The sequence below is a fragment of the Meles meles genome, chromosome 1, assembly GCF_922984935.1.
Source record: "Meles meles chromosome 1, mMelMel3.1 paternal haplotype, whole genome shotgun sequence".
In the NCBI taxonomy this organism is placed as follows: domain Eukaryota; kingdom Metazoa; phylum Chordata; class Mammalia; order Carnivora; family Mustelidae; genus Meles; species Meles meles.
The window spans coordinates 64,702,990-64,730,264 of NC_060066.1; the positions used below are offsets into that span (position 1 = coordinate 64,702,990).

The 27,275-nt window shown below is 34.9% G+C and overlaps 1 protein-coding gene across 1 annotated transcript in view; it reads right to left on the minus strand.

Annotated features, from left to right (window-relative positions):
* The window catches only part of LOC123944633 (uncharacterized protein C8orf34-like), an 89,527-nt gene extending 62,495 nt beyond the window's left edge, over nt 1–27,032 (minus strand). The window contains exons 1-3 of the mRNA XM_046009941.1: nt 27,001–27,032; nt 26,547–26,632; nt 16,917–16,993 (exon numbers count right to left, since the gene is read on the minus strand). Coding sequence (XP_045865897.1) covers nt 16,917–16,993; nt 26,547–26,632; nt 27,001–27,032 — 195 coding nt within the window. The remainder of the gene's footprint in view (nt 1–16,916; nt 16,994–26,546; nt 26,633–27,000) is intronic.
* Nucleotides 27,033–27,275: the final 243 nt, after the last annotated feature.

Genomic DNA, 27,275 nt, shown 5'->3' on the forward strand with positions numbered 1-27,275 from the left:
TTTCCCTCAAGTTTTATATCATTCAAAAGTTCTTTATTATGTTTTAAGCTTACTTTAGTGCTTTGTAGTAACAGTTGTGTTACTTCTTGATTTGTACCCTTAAACACAGATGCTATTGAGCTATAGAGAGCTCGTGAAACAGATCACCTGGTTTGAATTACCCTGAACCATCACTGTCCTTGAGCAAGTCTAATTAAACTTTAATTAATTTACTCATTAATAAACAGATAATTTGTCACTAATCTGTTGCAAAAATTGTATGTCATGTGTGAGAACACTTATCACAGCTATTGGAACATTGAAAGAAATCAGTGTCAGTTCTTATTACAATTTTTATTATTTACATAAAATTATAATCTGATTTCTAATGAATGCCTTAATTCAGATGACTAGATGATACATTCGAAAGAAAAAAAAAATTCGAGAATGTAATTTATATCTAATGTCTGTGTGTTCTCTATAGCACTAAGCAACTTTTTATTGATGGAATTATTGATTGGTTGATTAGTTATTTTTAAAAAAACTTAAGGAAAAACAGAGTTTCTGTATTTATGCTGAGTATTATGGAATTGTTGGTTTTTTCTCAGTTTTATCTGAATGACTATCCTCTGGAGTTTGTTTGTACTTGGATGCAACAGCCAGAGAACAACTGTAACATGAAGCTACATATTGTATCAGATCATTAGCAAACAGAAAAATAACAAATTTTTATTTCCAGAGGTCCATAGTTGAACCATTCATTCATTCGCCCCTCCACATAATTATACCTTGGGATAAAGATAAGTAAGACCAGCTTCTAACTTTAGAATGTTAGAATCTAATAGGCTGAGATAAATAGGTTAATAACAAAATTCCTTAAAGAATTGTAGCACATGAGAATGAGATGGGCACAGGAACACAACAGCAACTGGAACACAGGAAATACGCAAGGGGAGTCACCAAACAATTTTGGAAGGCTTAACACTAATAGAAGATACAGATTTTCCAGGTGATTCAAGAAATGAAAAAAAGGTGGAGAGTTTTCTAGAAAGCAGGAATATAGAATATTTACATATGAATGAAACCAATACCTGTGGTTCCAAGGGTAGGATATAAGATGGAGAGATAGCTGGGCCAGATTATTGAGAATCATGCATGACAAACCAACAACTAGTCTGTGTTACCCTACCAGAAACAATAACATGATCAGATTTTTATTTTAGAAAAATATCCTTCGTTTTGAGTAGACAGACTGATGGAGTAAAAGACTGAAGGCATTATGATAATTTTTCAAAATAACTTGGGTGAGAGATGGTGAGTTCTCTGGATTAAATAAAAAACAGGTTAAGTTTAAGGATTTCAGCTTTGATGTTTTAAGACTGAAATGCCAATAGGTCCTTTAGTGAATAGGTTCTGTGTTGTTTTTCTCTCTGTTGTAGTGGTGGTGTTTTGGTTTGGTTTGGTTTGATATATATAATTCTGAACCTTAGGGAGAGATTCAGAAGAGATCTAGACCAAAAGCCAACAGAAGTCATGGGTGCGAATGACATTACTTGGAGACAGTATGGAAGATGAAAAGCGAAAACAACAGAGACAAGTAGTATTGGGAAACACCAAAATTTGGGGGGCAGACAGAAGACTAAACCTAGCAAAGAGGACTAGGATAGATGGTCAGAACCTAGATAATCAGAAGAGAATGGTATCTTAGGAAACAAAAGAAGTAGGAGCTTCAAGAAGAAAAATGTGTTAGTCAACTACACCAATTTGCATGAAAAGGCTAAATGAAATACAGACTGATCCATCCAGATATTGGATGGAAGTTATTGAAGAATAGTATGCAAAATATTCTTGAATATAACATATTAAATAGATTGGTAATGACAAATATCAAAGTCCTCAATGAAGAATGTGACCAGTATATTAACACTGTATCAGATAATACAAACCTCAGAGGAAAAAGAATTGTTATTTAGAGTTGAAAACAAATGGCCAATAAGTTGCAATGAAGAACTAGGATAGACACAATACTGCCTCTTACAACTGGTATAACTAAATAAAGAGTATTTGTATAAAAGCATGAGTAGTGAAGAAATGTCTGGGAAAGTACAGATCTTTTTTGACTTATAGTGGTGCTATGCCCCAGTAAGCCTATCATAAGTTGAAAATATCCTAAGTCAAAGATGCATTTAATACACCTAATCTCCCAAACATCATAGCTCAGCTTAGCTTAGCTTACCTTAAACATGTCCACAACACTTACACTAGCCTAAAGTTGGGTAAATTTATCTAACACAAAGTGTATTTCAAAGTCCTGAATATCTCATGTAATTTATTGAACACTACACTGAAAGTGAAAAAACAGACTGGTCGTATACATACAGAATGGTTTTAAGTGTATCAGTTGATTACCTTTGCAATCACATGGCTGACTGTCAGCTGCAGGCACTGTATCATACCATATCATACCATATACTGCTAGTCCAGGAAAAGATCAAAATTGAAAATTTGAAGTACAGTTTCTACTGAATGCATATTGCTTTTGCACCACCATAAAATTAAAAAAAAAAATCAAAACCAAAAAACCTGTAACTTGAACCATTGCAAGTTAGGGATCATCAGTTTAGGTTACCACTAAGGACAACAAATGGTAGCACCAAAAGGTAAAGAGGTTGAAGATACTGGAAATTTGATTTTCCACAAGAGTTCAAAAATAAGATAGTTTTAAGAACATTCTGCAGAGGAATGTTTTCCAAGCCTGTTTTGGAAGAAAGGACATGTCTTGGAGGTACTGGGACCTCTTGGTTTCTAATGCCAACCTGAGCACAACTCCATTACTTAGAATTATGCTAACATAATAACCACAATGGCAATAACAATATCCCATTATATTTAAACATCTGATTAGGAGGTACTGTTACCTTAGATAAAAGGAGAAATTGGAAAAGAGATTAAAGGCCAAAAAATGGAATTATTCTGCAAACTGGGAGGTACCCAAGAGAAGAGAACTGTGGCTTTACATGCAGTTACAAGAGTTATAATGTTATGTTTAAGGACACCATTATATTCCACGTAGGATATCAGACCTTTGGAAAAGGTGGCAAATGAATAAAAGAACACCCAAATATTCGTAGAGTAGTTTTTCTTCCTTCAATTCAATCCAACAAGCATTCATTGAACATCTCCTACTCCTGGCACTGTGCTAGGCAGTGAATATCTTTAGATAAATATGATTCATTGTAATAGAAATTTTACCTTTTACTTTATTATATTATTGGTTAAAATATCATAATGGTGATAATCTCAGAATCCCTATCATGGAAATCTCTGGACTCATGTCAAACACTGGTAAAGTAATTTGGTGGGTGATTTTGCAAGCTACACTGCCATCTATTAGCTAAAATTCTAAAAGACATTCAGAAGAAGCCTAAAGAAATTCCGGTTCTATATGATTTGAGGCAACTACTTTCTCCAAGCTTCTTTTCACAAATCATAAAGACAAAGTTTGCCTTGTTACAGTCTCTCTTACCAACTGTGTGAAAACACATCAAAAGCCAACTATTTATTGACATCTGCATATCATGGCTGAGCAAGGACTGAAAAACCACAGATAAAATGAATATGTTATGCTTGACTCTCCAGTATATGAAAGATGATTTAGTAAGTGTCTTTGCTTTCCTTTTATGTCAACAACTGTATGAAAAATTTACTTATCTAAGAAATGGAGAACATCAGTATTCTGCTGTCTAGCTGGAAACCAGGCAACAGTAGAATAAGGAGGCTTTCCTAAATGCTACAGAGTTGTTGTTGAATTGACGGTTATGAACTAACTCCATTCTGTAGAAAAATCCCCTCAGGACAGAATTTGAGTAATTAAGCAGTATCATAAAAAGAGAGGAAAGTGGAAATTTGGTGTTTTAAAAATTTGGGTCAGGAGTAAAATAGTTAAAATTTAATGTCCATTAAAAGTGAAAGTGATAAGATTGGCTATGGTCAATTTCTGAGTATAAAACACTCCCTCATGAATTTCTGACAATTTTCATATATTCATGACTTACGACATTTCTGTGGTTTTATTTTTCTTTCTCTCAAGTTGAAGAGTAATTCAAAGATGCAGTCACATATTTTATTAAATCTATAAGGACTGAATTCATCAGACATACTTCTAAATAATTTAAAGAATAAGAAATTTTCACTGCCTAATTGTAACTTTATCAGTCCTGATAAAGTTTAATATTCTTTTTTTTCATATAAGTGAATGTGTTTGTTACTTGAAAAACCTCACATGATTTTCCAAGACCTTAAAGCATTCAAAATCTCTAATATAGGGACACCTGGGTGGCTCAGTGGGTTAAATCCTCTGCCTTTGGCTCAGGTCATGATCCCAGGGTCCTGGGATCGAGCCCTGCATTGGGCTCTCTGCTCCACAGGGAGCCTGCTTCCTCCTCTCTCTCTGCCTGCCTCTCTGCCTAGTTGTGATTTCTCTCTGTCAAATAAATAAAATATTTTAAAAAAATCTCTAATATAAATTTCCTGGAAAGAAATAGCTTTTATAGGTCTGTCAATCCTTGAGTCATTAAAAGTTTAACAAAAGTTTAAAAAACATTAAAAGTTTAACAAAAAGACATAATATTCACATGATGTAAAAAGAAAAACAGCTTTATGTTAATACTCTAAAAGAAAATAAGTACTCATGTTTCTCAATAATCTAAACAGTAATTTATGAAGTTTGTTTATAGCAGGACAATTCGTATTTTCAAAACAAATGTTACACCCAAACCTTATATGCATAAAATAGACAAAACTGGAACTGCTCTCACTGGATAGGAACTGAGGTCAGAATGGTGCTACCCAAATCACAGGTACATGCTGCTTGGTCTCCAAACAGGTGAAAAGAAATGACCTGAATTCCACCAGTGCCACAGTCACCCACTCTATTGTATGACAGACTTGGGTCCTGTCTCAATCTGTTCAGACTGCCTTAATATCACAAATTGGGTGGTCTATAAACAACAGAAATTTACTTCTCATAGTTCTGGAGACTGGTAAATCCAAGATCAAAGTAATACAGATTCTGTATGTTGTCTGGTGAGAGCCCATTTCCTGGCTCACAGATGGCTGTCTTCTGGTTGTGTCCTCATAGGGCAGAAGGGCAAGGGAACTCTCTGGGCTCTCTTTCATAAGGGCACTAATCCCATACATGAAGCCCACCCCTATGACCTACTCACCTTCCAAAGGCCCCACTTCCAAATATCACCACACGGGGGATTAGAGGAATAGGTTTCAACATACAAATTTTGAGGGGACACTAACATTTAGTCTAAAGCAGTTTCCAATAGTGGTTTCACCTATAGTAGTAGTTATTCACCTTCTCTGAGATTTAGTGTCTCCATCTAAAAATGGAGATAAACTTAGATAAACTTACCTCAGAGAGTGGTTATACAATTTTAAATAAGCTAATGTAAATAGCTTATTTAAAAAAGCTTATTTAAAAAAGCACTTCACATGGTTACAAGTGTCCCTGTTCTCAAGGGAAATATACTCTAAGAGAGTTGCTAGCCTCTCTCAAATAAGAACCCTTCTGCATATCTGTCAATATCTATAGCAGTGAATCTTAAGCAGAAAGATCTGGCCTCCTAGAAGGCTTGTAGTCCACTACCTGCCAGAGGAGAATTCCTGGGTTGGACTTCCATGAGGACAAATTCGAACAGCTTAGTGCAGAGACATTAAGATGGTGTATAAATTCCCTGACCCAGAACTGAAGCAGACAGAGGGATCTAGGTTGGTTGCCAGCCTCCTAGATTAGACGACTAGGAGAAACAGTGGTGGCATTCTGTAGGAAGGGATTTCTGCTGAGAGGGTGGCTGGCCAGAAGACAGAAATGAAAGGAGAAGAGATTTGGAAATGGAAGCTATGTTGAGGATGGAAAAGACTGCAAGCAATTTGGAGTCCTGAAGTGTTCATGTTCTGGTAGATCCTGTGATCTACCAGAACATCAATCTAGTGAGGCAAGTCCATCACAATATTATTGATTTCCCCCAAGTTGATCTCAAGTGGTGGAACCACAGGAAAGAGACAAATATAAGGGAATGGCATCCCTGGCAGAGATAAATGGCTTGTATATCTAAGACCTGGGTACTATTGACTCTCATTTTATTGTCCTAGGGCTGCCGGTACTCCAGGCTGGGATACTTTTTTCCCTTCTTGGAGAGTAGACTCTACATGGCTATTTCTCAACTTTTGTAGTCTCCAAGTAAAAATGTCTGTTAATTCTTGATTATGTTTTTTTGACATCATTTTAAGTTTGTCTTCTTAGACAATAATACCTTTATATCTCTTCTTTGATTAAGCAATCTTTCTAGAAATTCTTTTATGACATGCTTGGTTTTTTTACTATTGAAATGCAAATACTTTTCCAGTAAGTATTGAAAAGAAAAAAGAAAAAAACATAAAAAGGAAATGCCAATTTCCAGAAATTCAGATTTAAATAAAACAAATACAGGCATCTGACTCATGATTCTTAAGAAACACAAATACGTTTTTGTAGTTGTGACATCACAGAGAAATATTTACTTAAAAATTACTCAGCTTCCCTTTTTCTCAAAAAGCTTGTGTTATTTTGGAATCAAAATGTCAATACATGTAACAAAATAACTGGAAGTTAAGATATCAGTTCTGTCTCTAATTTATAAACTCTTGTAAATATTATTGAAGTAAAAATCACTAGGTGAAATGCTTTTTATATAAGCAAATTAAATATTCTGCAGAACTGACAGGTAGGTTCCTATATTCTGGCAAATGATATGCCAAGCTTCTCTTAAAAGATCAAAACCTTAAACCTATATTTAAAAGTATATATGTAAGAAGGCATGCTTCAGAGCTATAATAAAAAACAACTGGTTATTGTATAATGGCTAAATTCTTTGATTTTGGAAAAAGGAATGAAAGTGAGGGCTTTATCTTTTCTATTAAAACATATTAAGTCATAAGAACTAAAACAAAAATAGTATACAAGTCAACTGAGGCTGAGTCTCCACTTCCCAGATGGTAGAATGGTTAAGTGAGCAGACCCTGATTCAGACCACTTGGGGTAAATACAAGACTGGCTCCCTGGCTGACAAACTGAGAAACCCAAGGTAAGTTATCACAACTTAAAATTTAGTCTCCCTATCTATAAGCTGAATAATTAAGACCTGTTGGCAAAGAATAAGGAATAATGTTTATAAAATACTTGGCAAAAATTAAAATCAAATAAATATTAATTGTGATATTACTATACCTAGTAAATTAAGTGAAAAGAAAAAATATATGCTAATAAGAAAAGGAAGGTTCTCAAAAGCAAATGACAATAGCAAATTTTCTCTAAGAATATATTTAGATCTGTGCTTCACAATAATCACCAAAATGAACTCAAAATTAATAAAAGAATTTCAGGGGAAAATGTGAAGAACTTTTAGCTAAATATTTATCAAATACTGGAAAGGGAAAACTATGTCTAAAAAGAATGAAAGAAATCAGAAAAGTACAGCTTCAGTTTAATTTTTAAAAAACTATCATAAACAACATTAAAAGGCAAAAAGCCTTACTAAAAATATTTACCAGAAACATAAAGTCATTATTTTTAATGCCTAATAAACACTGACAATTTAATGGGAAAAACAAATGCCACAAAAGAAATATGGTCAATCGCAAAAAAAAAATAATTCATAAAAAATAGAAATTACATGAGTCCAACACATAAATGTAAAAAGTGTTCATTAGTAATCAAAGAAGTTTATTAGTAAATGAAGAAGTCTAACTTTAAGGACCAAAAATGTCCCACTTTACATTATCAGTATGATAAATTAATTTTGTGAAATTTTGTATTCATTCATTTCATTTCATTTCATTCATTCTAAGAGAATACTTATTTCTGGTAAGACTTTGGGAGATTTCTTGTTAAAACAGTAAATGATTTTTTTCTAGTTATGTATCAAGAACTTGAAATAGTTCATACTATTTGACCTTTTTTAGAATCTAGCCCAAGGAAAACACTGAGACACTGACAATTTTGTGCATGGTTGGTCTCTAAAGCACTATGCCCAAGTCCAGAATCTCAAAAGCAATCCAAAGTGGTGATTTCCAGCCCTTTTCACCTCAAAACAAACATGGAAAATAATATTTGTACAACATACAGTGGGGCCTGGAATAGGCTGCTTGCAGCTGAATGGGACTCAAAATAGTTACCAGGAGGACTGGAATGTCTGGAGCCTAACATATCTGTCGCCAATTCATGACCATCATCAGCCTGGGACAAATTAGTTGGTCTAAATAACCAGCCTAAAACTCTAACATTAAATCAAATATAACAACTCTGTGTTATGGTTTGATGTGAAAATCAAAGTCTTAAACTTTATTTGTTTAATATTTTATTTTTTTTTGTCAGAGAGAGAAAGAGAGAGAGAGCAAGCACAAGCAGGGGGAGTTGGCAGACAGGGGTAGTAGCAGGCAGAGAGAAAAGCAGGCTCCCTGCCAAGCAAAAGAGCCCAGTGTGGGACTCAGTCCCTGGACCCTGGGATTATGACCCAAGCCGAAGGCAGATGCTTAACCGACTGTGCTACCCAGGCATCCCTAAAATCTTAAATTTTAAAAAGATAGACTATTTGGTCTAACTGATACTAAAACAGGTAAGGCTGTGATAATTAGCTTTACAAAGAATTTTATGTGAGACTATTGTCATTATGTTATGGAAAGAAATGCAGAATGTAAAGTTGCTTGTTGGCCACGGCCCAAAATTTAAATTATGATATGACATATTTACTGATACACATGCTAAAAAATACTGGAAAAATAAAATGACAATTCTTTCTATGTTATGGTTTTGGGATTTTAAATTATATTCTTTAACAGGTTTTTCAAAATTTGTACAATAAACAGTATTATATTTATAATAAACAAATTTGAAATAAAGAAATGTATAACAGAGATGTTGGAAAGTTAAACCAAATTATAACTTAAAAATATTTTGCACATTGGGGCTCCTGGGTGGCTCAGTCGTTAAGCGTCTGCCTTCAGCTCAGGTCATGGTCTCAGGGTTCTGGTGATCAAGCCTACATCAGGCTCCCTGCTCAGCAGGAAGCCTGCTTCTCCCTCTCCCACTCCCCTTGCTTGTGTTTGCTATCTCCCTGAGTCTCTCTCTGTCAAATAAAATCTTAAAAAAAAAAAAATTGCACATTGAATGTGACATTAATTTTGGTATTTTATTAACATTTGGAAATCTCTTTAAAAATCTGTGATGCTTGGAAAAGAAGCAAAAAGAGTTTATTGTCTTAAAAAGGAATGGTCATCCAATCTGACCCAAAAGTCAAGATCCTTTCAAACATAACTTCTAAAACAATTTTTTCCTTAATTGTCTTTTAATACATATCATGTTAGGTCAACATAGTAGCAGGAATATATCATATTTTTTTCAGTTTGAGTCAGCACATTCCTGAGATGCAGACTTTACATGTGACCGCTTCTTATAATAGGCAAAAAATGACCTTGGTGAGATCACTGTGGTTCAGAGGGAAAGGAAGTTCACAAGCTTAAGTTTCTTTAGGAAAGCTTAGCCTCTTATCATTTTTATGGAAATCTGCGTTGTTCCCTTAGCTGAAGGAGAAGATGAACACATGAAAGAAAACCTTTTGTGGGGATCTTAATGTTTTTTCATCACCACTTAGTGACTAAATATTAATTTAATGTATTTCACACAAAACAGGCTATTCCAGCCCATACCCAGCATAGTTCCTAATCAGAGTATAGACAGGGGTTTTACCTCGAAACACAAACATAACCTATATTGTTTTTTTCCTCTTCAATCTATCTATATACCAATCAAATGAAATTTCCAGTAGCTGGCAATTATTTTAATAAAGAATTGGCAATAACTTCAAAATACTAAAAATGTCAAAATGTATCTTCTCTTTTGCCCACTATGTTTATATGAATGAGAGGCCTCATTAATTAGGACATTAATAGGATATGTCTTTTGGGGTATTATTTGTTTAGAAATCGACTTGTTCTACATAGATGCATATTAGGGCACTCTTTCTTCCAATTATCTTAAAAATAAAAATGCAGAGTTCAACTGATCCTAAGAAATAATTTCCTAATTTTACTAACAGGAAAACCGTGAAATTATGTAAAGAGACTGATTAATGACAAAAGTTACAGTCAATGTTTTCACATTTCTTATGTCATAATTTTATCCTTTTAAACCATTTTTCTCTGATGCAAATGTGACATTTAGAAGTTACATTTTAAAAATTCATAGAAGTTTTAAAAAATAATATTTGCATAGGTTTGGGCAAATATTTCCATCCTCAATGTGTTAGAAATCAACAGACCTGAAATGTCAAAAGGAAAAATCTTACAAATTTCAAAACTTGGTCAGATAAATTTCCTACTATAGTACTTAAATGGAAGCAGTTTTATTGGTGTCCTAGATCTGTGAGTGATAAAAGCCAAGCAAAATTCCACAGACCAGAAGGAAAAAAGAAATGGTAAAAACCTTTAGGGTTGAGCAAAATGTGTACTCATTGCTATTCTGTAGCAGACAATTCATTGCTACAATTAGCTGCCAGCCATTTGTCAACATCATCTTTCAAGAGATGAAATCCACCCCAATTTATTACTTCTATTTGGTGAGGTGATAAGGAACATCAATCTCTTTTCTTTTTTACTTTGCAAAGTACAAGTTGAGATATGTTTCATCTTAATTCCATAAATGCCAGTTGGTGTCATTTTTTTCCACCCTGGGCACATAATGCAAGAAAAAACCGCAACATGTTCATTAGCAAATTCATTCAACATTGCTTCCATTGACCAGCTCTTTAAATCAGTTTCCATAGAATTATAAACCTTCCGGGGCACCTGGGTGGCTCAGTGGGTTAAGCCGCTGCCTTCGGCTCAGGTCATGATCTCGGGGTCCTGGGATCGAGTCCCACATCGGGCTCTCTGCTCCGCAGGGAGCCTGCTTCCTTCTCTCTCTCTCTCTGCCTGCCTCTTTATCTACTTGTGGTCTCTCTCTGTCAAATAAATAAATAAAATAAAAAAAAATAAAATAAAATCTTTAAAAAAAAAAAAGAATTATAAACCTTCCAAACTATGTGTAACAATATTTATTTATCATGAAATGATACTTGGGTATGAAAAAGAATTTAGAAGCTGTTTTATTGGAAAAATGTAAGACATCGAATTGAGAGAAGGATCAAAAGACAAAAATTTCCAAGAGGAGGCTTGTGTATAGGGTGGAATAATACTAGTAAGAAACAAGATAGGCACCTGGGTGGCTCAGACGTTAAGCATCTGCCTTCAGCTCAGGTCATGATCTCAGGGTCCTGGGATCAAGCCCTGCTTCAGGCTCCCTGCTCAGCAGGAAGCCTACTTCTCCCTCTCCCACTCCCCCTGCTTGTGTTCCCTCTTATGCACTTGCATGCTCTCTCTCTCTCTCATTCTGTCAAATAAATAAATAAAAATATTTGCACGCCTGGGTGGCTCAGTGGGTTAAAGCCTCTGCTTTTGGCTCAGGTCATGATCCCAGGGTCCTGGGATCCGGCCTTACATCAGGCTCTCCGCTCAGCAGGGAGGCTGGTACCTCCTCTCTCTGCCTGCTTCTCTGCCTACTTGTGATCTTTTTCTGTCAAATGAATAAAAAAAATCTTAAAAAAAAAAAGGAAACAAGATAGAAAGTAGAGGTATCAAAATTCATAAAGAAATGGTCTAAAGGTCCACTAAATGTTGTTACCTGTAGTTTTTACCTGGAAGTCTATGGTTACAACTCTTTTTATGCTTGTTGTTAAGTCAACTTCATAATTTTGTACTTTGATATCTTTTAAATGTATAAAGGTCTTTTTTTTTTTTTTCTTGGCATGACTTATAAGAGAAGAAATAAAGATCTTGGAAGGAAGAAATGGGATAAAAGGAATGAATCTCCAAGGGGACACGTGCTATTTGGCTTGAAAATAGTGTGTAGGTTTATAGAGTGGAGATAAAAAAAGGCATTTGTGCAACATATATATTGTGAAAATCATGGGATTTCAGCAGATTACAAAATTTCCCTTAAATCTCAGCAATCAGTTCTCCCTGTGTGTAGTGGAATTCTTTTTTTAAACATAATTCCTAAGGGCACTTAGGATTGGTTAAAAGAAGATTCCACACTACTAATTAACGATGAGACCAGGAATAGAAATACAGGTGGAACTCTTTGCTGACATACATACTTCATTAGCAGAATAAATTTTTTTTAAGTTAAAGAAAACTGTTTCACCTAATTTTTTCCATCAAAAAGAAATTCATTTAGGAACAATGTCCTTCCTATCAAAACTCCTTTCTGAATTTGTACATCAGTTGTCTGTGTTATTGGAAGTATGCAAGTAAATGTTTCTTTATCTTTATGTCTCTTCCAATTACAGTTGTTATCAAAAGAGAATCATATTTATATCTAACCCATATTTACTCTTTTTTAACTTCATATTCATGGAATACTGGGAAAATGTGGCATGTGTGGGAAATTTCAATGTCAGACAATTGAGTCTCTACCTTACTACTTGTGAGTGAAAGTAGAAAGAATCAGTGAAGGAGAGAGACAGAGAGATAGAGAGAGAGGCCATCCACTTGTCCCTATATCAACAAATAAAACTTTTTATTTAATAATTAACAAAGCATAATATTGTGCATGCTTAAAAGTAATCAAAGTTTACCTCCAATCCTGAAAATTTCAGGATCCCCTGAGCTTCACTTTTGAATTGTTTGTCAGAGGAATTTTTCCCAAGATGTGTTATTATTATCCTTTTCCCTTTCCTTCCTCCTAATTTTAAGATCCCCCTTCTTCTCACGCTGCATTGATTTCTCAGACTCCTTCAGAAATTAAGGACCCAAGCAAGACTAGTCTTTTATGTTCCAAACTTATTGATTCTTTTCGCTCATAAAAAATTAGCTGTTGTAGATGAATGGATAAGGAAGATGTGGTACACACACACACACACACACACACACACACACACACACACAAGAATATTACTCAGCCATCAAAAAAATGAAATTTTACCATTTGTAATGACATGGATGGAACTAGAGGGCATTATACTAAGTGAAATAAGTCAATCAGAAAGGCAATTATCATATGATCTCACTCATGAATTTAAGAATCAATGGAATTTAAGAAATAAAGCAGAAGATCACAGGGGAAGGGAGGAAAAAATAAAAATAAGACTAAATCAGAAAGGGAGACAAACCACAAGAGACTCTACTCTAGGAAGCAAACTGAGGGTTGCTGGAGGGGAGGGAGATGTGGGGATGGGGTACTGGGGGATGGTCATTAAGGAGAGCACGTGATGAAATGAGCACTGGGTGTTACACACAACTCATGAATCACTGAACTCCCTCTCAAACTAATAATACACTATATGTTAATTAAAATTTAAATAAAATAATTTTTTAAAATTACCTGTCATGATCCAGTACCTAAACTTCTCCTTTTTCATTATCTACTTAATCTAATGAATGATTTTATCTTTGACATTGGCTACTAATAATGGCCTAATTTTTATCTTTTCTATATTACATATGCTATTTAAGAGTGGCCCTACTACCTTAGTAATTGTAGGGATTCCAACAAGTTCTGTGAAAAGTGTGGGGCACTGGGAAATACAAGTTTAAGTTCTGCCCTGTCTATGTGACATGGGACAAATCACCAGATCGTCTGGAGGCTCGGTATGCTCACCTGAATTTTAGACTACTAGAGTTCACTGAAGGGTTGTCATGCCCATGTGTGTAAGGACTTGAAAAATTCTGGAATACTTAGTTAATATTTAATACTTAATTGATATTAAGTATGTAAAAATGCTTAACAATTAAAAAGTTCTATAGAAACGTGCTATCATTACTATTACTACTACTATCATTCTAGTTAGTTTAACATAACTTCTCAAAGAGCTAAAATTCTTCAGAAGGAAAATGTATTAGAAGTACACTTTTAGTAATTCCTGAAAACATCAGGAAAACCTTCCCTACTAGAGTCTTCTTTAAAATTTTTCTTCTACTTTAAGAAATGATGACTAGTTACATAAAATGCTCTGGGAATCTGCTTATGATGGGCTGATTGGTATTGACTAATGACTAAGGAAAAAGAAAAAAGTCTATAAGATGTTGAATGTTAAATGTCTTTCTTAGTTATCTTTCCATCTTCCCATTATGCTCAGATATGTATTTCATACTTTCAAAACAAAATGGAATTGTGAAGATTCAGAAAGCTACAGAAATTGTGAAATAAAAAAAATCATTAATACTAAATCTTTATGCATCATCGATTTAAACAAAAAGTTGTGTACTATATTTATGAACTATATATATATATATATATATAAAATGAACTACATATAATGAACTAAAGTCCATTAATCAGAGTCTGCTCCTTGTCATTTTCTTCCTAAGATTTTCTTTTTGTTAGTTCATTTCTAATAAATAGATGTCTCTGACAAGTCTAGCTTTAATCTTCATAACATGTGAGTAAGTTAAGAAAGATTCCAGAATGCAGAAGGAGGAGGTGGAGGAAAGGGAAATTTCAAAAAATGACTTATTTATTTGGGGGAAGATAAAAATGTAAATCTTAATGTTCCCTTTACCTCATTCAAATAGTCACAAAATATTCACGAAACATTTTAAACACGAATTAAGCCACTGGGGAAAACAATTTTCAAGAGTCTGTTACCCACTTATTAATATCCAATACCCAACAAGGAAAGTTAGCAAATAAGACAGCATGTGTTGAAACTGCTCTAGATGGATTTCAACATTTGAGGCATGTTTATATTTTTACAGGATATGACTCAAAATTTGCTTTGAAGTATTTTGCATTTCTTACGGTAATAAAGAAAAAAGTTCTGTTTTTCTTCCATTTCTCCATTAATATTTAGATAAAGCCACAATTTTCTCTTTGATTTACCAAAAATACAATCCTAAAAAATATTATTTAGGGAATTTGCATCTAAAATATCATCTGACTCTTTTTTAAATCCAGGTTTTCTTTATGACAAAAGCAGCTGTTGTGTAGAAATTATGTTCAGGGTCCTGATACTAATTTATTTCTCCATGTATTATTTATATTCTGCATGCTTCCAAAAAGAATTAAATAGTTATTTTGACATTAAACAGAATTGTAGAATTTTTAAGAACCCCAAATCTACTGAATGATAAGTGAAAACAAGTAAAATTGGCTTAGAACAAATTTTTGCTTTGGAAGCACTATGTAAGCACTGAAAAAAAGTAAGTAAAAGTCTCTCACAGTCAGCTTGAAATCACTGAGAAGTTTTCTTTGCCTCTTTGGGTTATTATGTATTATTAAGCAAGTCAATTACTATCTTGATTTTAGAAAGTGATAGATTTTAGAAATCTATCTTGATTTTAGAAAGTGATTAGGAAAAGAACCTAGTAGGATTCTTTTACATATGAGGGAGATACACGGACTTTGGTGAAATTCACAGAGGAATAAAAAAAAAGCTTGGAAAAAGTAATGAATGAAACATTGTCACAACCTGAATGATGACATCCTTTTATCATCATGAGATTATCAAAACATAGTGAATTTTATAAATGTCAGAAATTCTTTAAAAAGGTTAGGAAAATCCCAAATTATAATCCAAAAATAATATTTGATCAAGTGCATACCCCATGACACTCTCTGATGTGGGAATGTTACCCGGAACCTTGGGCTTGGTTGCGGCAGAACCCACACTTTGCAAGGGAACTTGGCAAACAAAAATATGCTCAGAGAAAGTATCAGACATACTGAAGTCTTTGAAAAATGACACAATGTCAGAATTTGATGAAAGAACAGATTCTGTTTGGGCTGAACAAAAGTCTCAGATGAGAGATGCTAATAGCTTTTAATATCTGAAGATCACTTAAGAAGAAGGAGAGAGGCCTCAGAAGGAAGAAATCCTGATACTTGGATCTCAGACTTTTGCTGTGTGAAATAAATTTCTACTGTGTAATCCACCCAATCTACAACACTTTGTTACAGCAGCTCTAGCAAGCTAACACAGAGGCTACTGTAGGATATAAACCCAGTTTAGATATTAAATTTAAGGTGATGCAAGATTGACTAGTCATTTTCATAGCAACTCAAAATCTTTTATAAACTTTACACTTCGTATTCACATGTTGATTTTATTTTTTCTGTGTTTATTCTTTTAACATTAAATTTCATTGAAAATCTTAACCTAATGTTTTTTTTCTCAATATACCCTACTGAAGAGATCTAGTTTAACAAAAATATCACAAGGACTTCACAACCAATAACAGCAAGCTTAAGTCATGCATAAACTTTCAGGATATGCAAAACATTTAATTTTTATCAAGATGTGTACAGTTAATGAAGTTTAGGATGACAGCTCATAATCTTTTTGAATATTCATGTGCACAAGCCAGCCGTTAATCAAGTTAATCATAGCAGAACATAGCTTTTTCTAACTCATTCAAAACATCTGCCCCTGGAGCCTCTGGATGGCTCAGTCGGTTAAGCCGTCTGCCTTCAACTCAGGTCATGATCCCAGGATCCTAGGATTGAGTCCTGCATCTGGCTCCTTGCTCAGGGGAGTCAGCTTCTCCCTCTGCCCCTCTCCCTGCTCCTGCTCTCTCTCACTCTCTCTTGGTCTGAAATAAGTAAAATCTTTAAAAAAAAAATTCTTCTGCCCCAATTGCTGATAAAGCTTAGTCCCGCCTTCCTCTATACCTGTTAAGGAGCTAGCCACCTACTAATAATAAGCACTCAGCATGACAGTGTGGGATATACTGGACTCACATTTGAAAATATTTTTTAATTTAAAGAATATTATTTCCTATTCGTTTTAGATTTTCCTATTGGTAATATACCTTAGCTTAAGGAATTAAGAAGAAAGTAAGCAAACGAATGTACTTACATGTCCTGCTAATTTAGATGCTTTCTCAAATTCTTCACCCTCTTCCATTAGTGCTTCTTCAGTCCCAGGTAAAGAATCTATTTTTACAAAAAGAATGAATAATTGTTGTCACATATAGCTTACTGACTCTGTGATACATAAACCTATTATGAGAAGGATATGAAAGTGGCCAAATTGGCACTTGAAAAATCTTAGTGTTTTTGAGTTAAAATAAACAGTAGAATGCTGTTTATTTAATTTAAAGACAACATATGAAAAATGTTAATTACCTCTAATTGAGAAGGACACGATGAAATAAAAAATGTATGACAGCTGCTGTTACATTAGTCAGAGCAAGCCTGCTTTTGGCGAATGATTTAGCTAACTGTTGGAACTTTTATTGATGTCCATTTTCTGGCTTGTAACTTTATGTTTGTTTTATCTCAACTGTCTCTCTCTCTATCTCTCTCTTTCTTTCTTTATTTCTTAATTCCTTCCTTCCTTTCCTTCTTTTTTTCTGGCTACACAATTTAAGCACCAGTTTTTGTTCTCTCTATTAAATGGGGTGGCAAATTTTGAAAAGTTTGGGAAAATGTGCATCCAGTGAAATGATAGTGGTTTTTTCCATATTAAGTATCAAGTGAGAAGTCATGATTAGTTAGCTTGACTAGATTTGAGAAGTGGGTGAGTATTGACTTTCTAATACGTGAATAAAATGATGGCAGCCCTTTCCATATATCTACTGAATTATGTTAATTATAACAACAAGGATTTCTAAGGGTTATAAATAATTCTGCAATAAGGATATATGGAACATCAGAAAAAGTCTATATTTTAATAACCTTCTATTTGAATTTCAAAATCGAGTTTCAAAAATCAGTTAAGAGGAAAGTATTTTAAACCAATAGAAACTTTTAAAATTGATTTCTTTATATTTATTAATATTTGAAAGAGCCATATGAATCCCTCAAGAAGATTTTCCTTCAGATTCACATACATATGAAGGCAGATTTTTTCCACTGCCTAAAAATGTGCACTCTGGGAAGAAAATCAAAACATTAAATCCTTCAAAACAGCATGGAGGTTCCTCAAAATGTTGAAAATAGAACTACCCTATGACCCAGCAATTGCACTACTGGGTATTTACCCTAAAGATACAAACATAGTGATCCGAAGGGGCACTTGTACCCGAATGTTTATAGCAGCAATGTCTACAATAGCCAGACTATGGAAAGAACCTAGATGTCCATCAACAGATGAATGGATAAAGAAGATGTGGTATATATACACAATGGAATACTACGCAGCCATCAAAAGAAATGAAATCTTGCCATTTGCGACGACGTGGATGGAACTAGAGCGTATCATGCTTAGTGAAATAAGTCAATCGGAGAAAGACAACTATCATATGATCTCCCTGATATGAGGACATGGAGAAGCAACATGGGGGGGTAGGGGGATAGGAGAAGAATAAATGAAACAAGATGGGATTGGGAGGGAGACAAACCATAAATGACTCTTAATCTCACCAAACAAACTGGGGGTTGCTGGGGTGAGGTGGGATTGGGAGAGGGGGAGCGGGCTATGGACATTGGGGAGGGGAGGCGAACCATAAGAGACTATGGACTCTGAAAAACAACCTGAGGGTTTTGAAGGGTCAGGGGTGGGAGGTTGGGGGAACAGGTGGTGGGTAATGGGGAGGGCACGTTTTGTATGGAGCACTGGGTGTTGTGCAAAAAGAATGAATACTGTTACGCTGAAAAAATAAATAAAATGGAAAAAAAAAAAAAAGCTTAATGGTCACCTAAGATCAGAGAGACAGTGGAAAGTTTAGTGCAAATCTATAATCATAGCTTTTGAACCATGGAGCTCTGTCTCTAATAATTCATAGTTTTACATTCAAGAAAAAAAATTACTAAATCCCAGGGCACATAGTTTATCTAGATGTAAATGTAGATTTTTTTTTTTTTTTAGAACACAGAATTCTTTCCAACATAAAACTAACCTTTTTTAGTTAAAAAAAAAAAACTTTAAAAAAAAACAAAAAACTGGATGGTTATTTGATAGGGATTGCATTAAATGTGTAGATTGCTTTAGGTATCATGGACATTTTCACAATATTTATTCTTCCAATCCAGGAGCAGGGAACATTTTTCCATTTCTTTGTGTCTTCCTCAATTTCTTTCATGAGTACTTTATAGTTTTCTGCATATAGATTCTTAGCCTCTTTGGTTAGTTTTATTCCTATGTATCTTATAGTTTTGGGTGCAATTGTAAATGGGATTGACTCCTTAATTTCTCTTTCTTCTGTCTTGTTCTTGGTGTACAGAAATGCAACTGATTTCTGTGCACTAATTTTATATCCTGACACTTTACTGAATTCCTGTACAAGTTCTAGCAGTTTTGGAGTGGAGTCTTTTGGGTTCCTCAAAATGTTGAAAATAGAACTACCCTATGACCCAGCAATTGCACTACTGGGTATTTACCCTAAAGATACAAACGTAGTGATCTGAAGGGGCACGTGTACCTGAATATTTATAGCAGCAATGTCTACAATAGTCAAACTATGGAAAGAACCTAGATGTCCATCAACAGATGAATGGATAAAGAAGATGTGGTATATGTACACAATGGAATACTACGCAGCCATCAAAAGAAATGAAATCTTGCCATTTGGGACAACGTGGATGGAACTAGGGGGCATCATGCTTAGTGAAATAAGTCAATCGGAGAAAGACAACTATCATATGATCTCCCTGATATGAGGACGTGGAGATGCAACATGGGGGGTTAGGGGGATAGGAGAAGAATAAATGAAACAAAATGGGTTTGGGAGGGAGACAAACCATAAGTGACTCTTAATCTCACTAAACAAACTGGGGTTTGCCGGGGGGAGGTGGGGTTGGGAGAGGGGGAGGAGGGTTATGGACATTGGGGAGGGTATGTGCTATGGTGAGTGCTGTGAAGTGTGTAAACCTGGCGATTCACAGACCTATACCCCTGGGGATAAAAATACATTATATGTTTATAAAAAAAAATAAGAAATAAATTTAAAAATTTTAAAAAAATTTAAAAAGTAAAAAAACCTAAAAAACCAAAAAACTAAAAAAAGTTTTTTTTTTTTAATCTACATCTCAAGAAAGTATGTTCTTTGAGACATAGATACTTTCTTGAGATGTAGATAAATTTTATGACGTTACCTACCACCCTTCCAAACAGAATGATGACATCCAAAAGCAGCAAATTTTTGTTGATAAAATCAGGATAGATGATGAGAATTATACCAAGTTCAAAAATATTAATTCATTTATGAAGAATACTTGAACCCCTACCTACTAACACCCAGTTGTAAGGGTGACAATACAGAGATTCTTTAGAGTGTATAAATTAGTATAATTTGGGGCACCTGGGTGGCTCAGTGGGTTAAAACCTCTGCCTTCAGCTCAGGTCATGATCCCAGGGTCCTGGGATCGAGCCCCGCATCGGGCTCTCTGCTCAGCGGGGAGCCTGCTTCCTCCTCTCTCTCTGCCTGCTTCTCTGCCTACTTGTGATTTCCGTCTGTCAAATAAATAAAAAATCTTTAAAAAAAATCAGCATAATTTAAGTCCAGTAAGGCTGAATTATATCTATAACTGTGAGGAAATATTAGTGTAATTTTAGTATTCACTCACAATTTTTTGTTTCACTTATGTATTAAAACTATTAAGTAGAATATTTACTTAATAAATAATATTAAAATGTTCTACTCTACATTACAAAGCAAATGACATATACAGAAAAAGAAAACCAACCCTCTTGTAGATTTGTTGATTTTTTTTGTTAGAAATACTTACTATTCTCATGTTTTTCTCAATAAGTTAATGATTTTATTTATTTTTAAAGATTCTATTGACTTCTTTGAAACAGAAATAACACAAGCAGGGAGACAGGAAGAGGCAGAGGGAGAGGTTCAGGCAGGTTTCCCAATGATCAGGAAGCTCCATGTAGGGCTCTATCCCAGGACCTGAGCTGGTCAGATGCTTGCTTAAAGGACTGAGCCACCCAAGCATCCCCAGTTAATGATTTTAAAGAGTACTGCCATTCTGCTTGGCTTTTCTTTTTTAATAGCTTTTATTTATTTATTTGAGAAAGACTAAGGGAGAAAGAGCATGGCGGGGTGATGGAGCAGAAGGAAAGGGAGATGTAGACTCCTTGCTGAGCAGCTAGCAGACTCAAATCACAGTACTTGATCCCAGGACCCAGAGACCATGACCAGAGCTGAAGTCAGATGCTTAAATGACTGAGCCACCTAGGCACCCCTGTCATGTTTGATTTTTAATGCATGTATGTACTAATTAATTCATTTACCCACTTATTGTGTATTTGTATATTCATTTAATTCAATAAGTACCATATGCCAGGCATTTAACTTGGTGTTTTCAAAACAATTTGAGCAAGATAATTTTCTATGACTCTTTTTTTTGGAATATACTTGAACACCTTTACAGTACTAATTTTTAAGAAAAATTAACATTTTTATAAAAGAAAGGTAGTGGTGACTTTTTATGGTTTTACATTCTATTCTATTCTATTCTTGTTTTGGTTGAATTCTTCCTGGCTATTGGTGCCATATCCAGTGAGGTCCATTCAATTTAATGTAGAAGGATAATGGTGAAGTATTACCAGAATATTTGCAAAGTTACATATTCATATTAAAAGCTGTTAAATTGAAAGAACCCTTCTAAATAGTCCAAATCTAGGCGAGAATATCAATCTAATATACCTGTAGGGACAATAGATATCATGAAAATAAAATCTTAGTGCTTAATGCTTGGAGGAGTACATTGCATTTCTTAAGAGTTCTGAATGCATTGCTTATTAACCATAATTGGTGGAGACATATGTGTAAACTATTTTGCTCTATTTCAGAACAATTTCTTTATAAAAGTGTACTTACCATACTTATATAAAATATAAATGATTTTCAAAATACAAGCAACTCTTGTATTTTGAATTATAACTCTTTGAGCTTTTTTCAATCACGTGGAGAGGGAAATGAGTATCTAAATTTCTCAAATATTATAATTTATATTGTCTTTTCACTTTAGAGAAGAAGAAACCAAAACACAGGAAAACAAAGTAATTTTGTCAAAATCTAACAATATCTGGCAGCACTGGGCTGGGAAACTTAGCCAATGCAATTGATTGGGCGTCCTCAGGTAAAAACCTAGAAATGTGTAGAGGTTATCATAATGTTTAGCTCTATCCAACTTGTTTCTCTCATTAGTTTTACCTTTGCTGTTTACATCACAACAGATTTTTTTTATGCAGAAAGTTACACCTATTTGTAGAAATATATATGTTTATGGAGCCAAGCTCAATGTGGATGCACAGTTGACTTAAAATTAACATCAGCAAATTTGGATAATACCAAAAATATTTAATTACTGAATCTAGTGATCCAGCTAAGTAGAAAAGAGTATACTGAATCAGAAACTTAAATTTTGTAATTTGCTGATTAGGTTTACTAAAATTTGAATGTGAAGAATTCAGGATATAAGCAGTTCAAGAAAGGAGGTTAATGAATATTCCCCCCTCATCCCTGCAGTGGATGCAATTAAGTATAATCAGTGAATTAAGTATAATTAGTGATGATGCATTGTTAAATTTTCCAAAATATTTAAATCCTTACAATATTCAGTTATTATGCAAATGTGATTGCTGAAGGATATATATCTCCTTGGTGGATTAGTGGATTCCTGTGGTTTTGATACAATTAAAAAACAATAATGGGGGGGCACTGGGTGGCTCAGTGGGTTAAAGCCTCTACCTTCAGCTCAGGTCATGATCCCAAGGTCTTGGGATCAAGCCCCACATCTGGATTTCTGCTCAGCAGGGAGCCTGCTTCCTCCTCTCTCTCTCTCTTTCTCTCTGCCAACTTGTGATCTCTGTCTGTCAAATAAATAAATAAAATCTTTAAAAAAAAACAAAAAACAATAATGGGCCAATAATGAAATAATGTCTGCTTTTTGTCTAGTTTTACACCAGGCATAGTACAGAACACAAGAAAACCTCAAGAAGCTTATAATCCAATTGAGGAAGAACAACACACAAGAAGTAATTCAAAAACTATTAAGGGAAAAGGAAAAGGAAAACATTGATGTAGGCTGGACCCGAGGTGCAATTAATGTGATCTTAGAGCACAGGATCTGAATAGACAGAGGGGAGGAGAAAGAATTCACTATGAATCAGGGAAAAATGGCTTAAGTAAACGTACACATGCAAGACTATCAGTGAAGAGAAGCCAGTCTAACTCCAAACCTAGAGTGTCAAAGAATGGCCAACCAGGGTCCTCCATGTCGCTAGTGCCACATGGTTCAACTTTCATTGTCAATGTTAAAGGTCTGCTATGTGTGTGTACCATCTCATTAGTACTACAAGAGACTTGAATATAAAGAAATTATTATCATTTCTTGTCTTGTACTATACTATCATTGGTTTATGTTCCCGCAACACTTCACTTTGTTTTAAGATTTTATTTATTTATTTGAGAGAGAGAGAGAGAGATAGCAAGACAGCACAAGCTAAGAGTAGAGGGACAAGCAGACTCCCTACTGAGTGGGGATCCTGACACAAGGTTTGATCCTAGGACCCGGAGATCATGACCTGAGCAGAAGGCAGACACTTAACTGACTGAGCCACCCAGGTGCCCCAACACTTTGTTTTTTAATGTTGAATGTTAATATTTGACATGTAAAAAAAGTATAAATAGTTGACCCTTGAACAACACAAGTATTAACTGCATGGGTCCTCTTACACATGGATTTCTTTCAATAAACACAGTGCAGTATTATAAATGTATTTTCCTTATGATTTTCTTAGAAACATTTTCTCTTTCTTTTTTCTTTTCTTTTTTCTTTCTTAGAAACATTTCTCTAGCTTACTTATTGTAATAATAGAGTACATAACACATATGTAAAATATGTGTTAATCAACTATTTATATTATTGGTAAGACTTCTGGTCAACAGTAGGCTTTTAGCAGTTAAGTTTTTGGTGAATCAAAAGTTATACTCGGATTTGCAACTGTGCAGGGGTTTTTCATATACCCTATATATATCCTGTACAAGGATTTTCAACACAGGCCCAACCCCTACATTGGTCAAGGGTCTATTGTATAACACACACACACACACACACACACACACACACACACACACACACACATACATGTGTATAGATACACATATATATATATATGTATATAATAGATTTAGTTACAAAGCATAATGGTGAGAATCCTCAAACCATCCTCTAACTTATGAATTAAGCCATTTCCAATAACTTGCATATACCTGTGAGCACCTTTCTTATCCCATCTCCTTGCTTCTCCACCCCCTGAGGAAAACCACCATTTTGAGTCTCCGTTCCTTTCTTCAAATATAGTTTTATCACTAATGTATATTTTCCTAAAGAATATATTAATTAGATTTGCTAGTTTTGAGCTTTATAAAAATGGTGTTCTATGACTTACTTTTGTTTAATCAATATTATGCTTTTAAGATGCATTCAGTTGGGAGCTGTAACTTGCTCATACCAGATTGGGAGACTCACTGACATTTTCAGATCAGTTGCTTTAAACATTTCAGATCAGTTTCAGATCAGAAAGTGGTAGTATTTACATCATGGGAAGCAACAACCTTTACAAATCAGGGCTTTCATTTTCAAAGAGTGGTTAATATTTACCAGCACACCTCTGATTTCATCCATCCTCTGTGTGTATTTGGAATGCAGTTTTCTATAACGGGACAATTCCACAATGTATCCATTTTCCTGTCTGCCAGCATGTTGACAAAAGTTATTCACATTTCATGGTACCTGAGACTTCTTTCTCTAAGATATTCACCCAGAAGTAGAGTTTCTGAGCTTTAGATTATGTGTATATTCAAGACTTTAAAATAATGGAAAACTGTTTGCAAAATTGTTTATGCCCCACCTAGAGTGCATGAATTTCCTTTCATCTCTGTCTTCACCAGCACTTACTTTTGCCAGATTTCCTAATTAATACCAAAACAAGGGTAGTAAAACAACTTTTCTTTTGCTTTTCTTTGATTACTAAAGTAGTCAAGCATTTTTCATATGTTCATTTGCCATTTGTGTTTCCTTTTCTGTGAAATATCTGTTCATATCTGTTATTTATTTTTCTATTGTTTGTTGATCTTTATAAAATTGTATATTGATTATGTATTCTAAATATTAATCTTTAATCAGTGGCAAATATATTGTAAATGTATTTTGCTATTTTGTGGCTGATTGATTCACCTATTTGTGGTACCTTTTGATGAACAGGAGTTTTTAACACTCTATAGTTGACTTAATTTTTTTGGTTATGTTTCAGGATTTTTTTTTCACCTTCTTCAATATATCCTTCTCTATCCAAAATAAGGAAAATATTTTCCCATAGCTTCTTTTCTAATTATCCCAACTGGATGTACTGACTGCATCTGGCCAGAACGCTGAATGATGAAACAGTGATAAATCTTAGATGTCATTGTCATGGCATTATATGTACTTTTTTATTTATGCAGGAAATATTCTGAAGTGCCCTGACATTAATGTAATGTGTGGTTTTTTTTAAGATTTTATTTATTTATGAGAGAGAGAGAGAAAGAGAGAGAGATAGCGCATGAGCAGGGAGAGGCGAGCAAAAGGGAGAAGCGGACTCCCCACTGAGAAGGAAGCACTACATGGGACTCATTTTTGGGACTGCAGGATAATGACCTGAGCTAAAGGCAGATGCTTAACCCACTGAGCCACCCAGGCGCCCCTTAAATATGCCGTGTTAAGGGGTTTGAATTGTGTCCTACAGAAAACAGGATAAAAGAAGCAGCTTTATTTTTAGAAAGATAATAAACTAAAAAGATTAGATAGTACAAGGAATACCTATGTACAGGCTTGTTCCAGTAGACAGAGAAAAAGGACAAAGCACAGAGGTGGTGTCAGGGAAAAGAAGAGGAGATTGGTCTGGAGAGGAAATTCACTGCCACGATTTGAGACCAATTTAATATAGGGCTGAGAAAGAGGGAGGAAAATCAAATATGGTGTGTTGACATTTCTGCTGAAAGTCGAAGGGATCTATAATGTGAAAATGGGAGTAGGCAATGTAAGTTACAAAAACAAGTTGCAAGTAGTGACAAAATTTGGGGAGGAGCCAACATATTGTTTCTACCTAAATCAGGCACAGACATTACGAGGCTGTGCCTCAGAATCCACAGGTCTTGCTTCCTTTTCTCCTTTGCCCTTAACCTTCTGACACACAGCCCAAGGGAGAGGTGGATATACGACTAACCGTTACCATGACCTGGAGCAGGGCAAGATGTTTCGTTTCGTCTTTCTTTCTCTCTTTCTTTCTTTCTTTTTAAAATTTTATTTATTTATTTGACAGACAGAGATCACAAGTAGGCAGAGAGGCAGGCAGACAGAGAGGCGGGAAGCAGGCTCCCTGCTGAGCAGAGAGCCCAATGGGGGGCTCGATCCCAGAACCCTGGGATCATGACCTGAGCCAAAGGCAGAGGCTTTAACCCACTGAGCCACCCAGGTGCCCCCCTTTCTTTCCTTTTTAATCTTCAGGTGCCATTCAAATATAGTAAATATTGTTGGATTTAAAACTTACCCAAAGAATCTGGGACTATTTCATCTGGAGAATGCAGTGTTTGCGATGTCTCCTCTGTCCTTTCTGCCAGGTTGTCTCCTTGAAGCCTACATAATTAAAAATGGTCATTGAAACCTTGAATAATGTGGAATTGTGAAATGTGAACTACATACTACTGGGGACGTGACTATGAACTTTTCAACTTAAAATCAGACATCCTTCTTCAAAGGAGAAATAAAGGTTTAGGAAAGCCTTTGTCATATAGTGTTTTTGTTTGTCTAGCCTTTAAGGAAACAAGTCTTTCCTCATCTTCTTTTTTTTTTTTTTATACACATGGGAAGATTAAGTCTAGGCAGAATCTGCTTTTCTTCTTAGCCTGACTAGAGGAAGTTTTATAAGCAAAGGTTTTCATTAAAACTGTAATGGGGAAGTGAGTGGAAGAAAAGCAGACGTCCAACACAGTGGATCGCTTTACTTCTGGATCCCGTGGCATGAGAGGGCTTCCATGGTTACGCAGAAGTTTATTAAACACAGTTCTCCAAATCAACCAAACTTGAGCTTAAAGGCCTACAGGTCAAGGTAAGTCTCAACAATGGAAGTTAAGATTTCTAATCTGTGTGACTCCCTAGAGTTCTCATAGACACTGGGTCTTCAGGAAGGGAAGACTTGGGTACTTTTTGGACAATATATTTCTGAACTTCCGTGTCCACCTTGCAATAGTGAGACCAGCGCTATCTAATTCAAACAGTC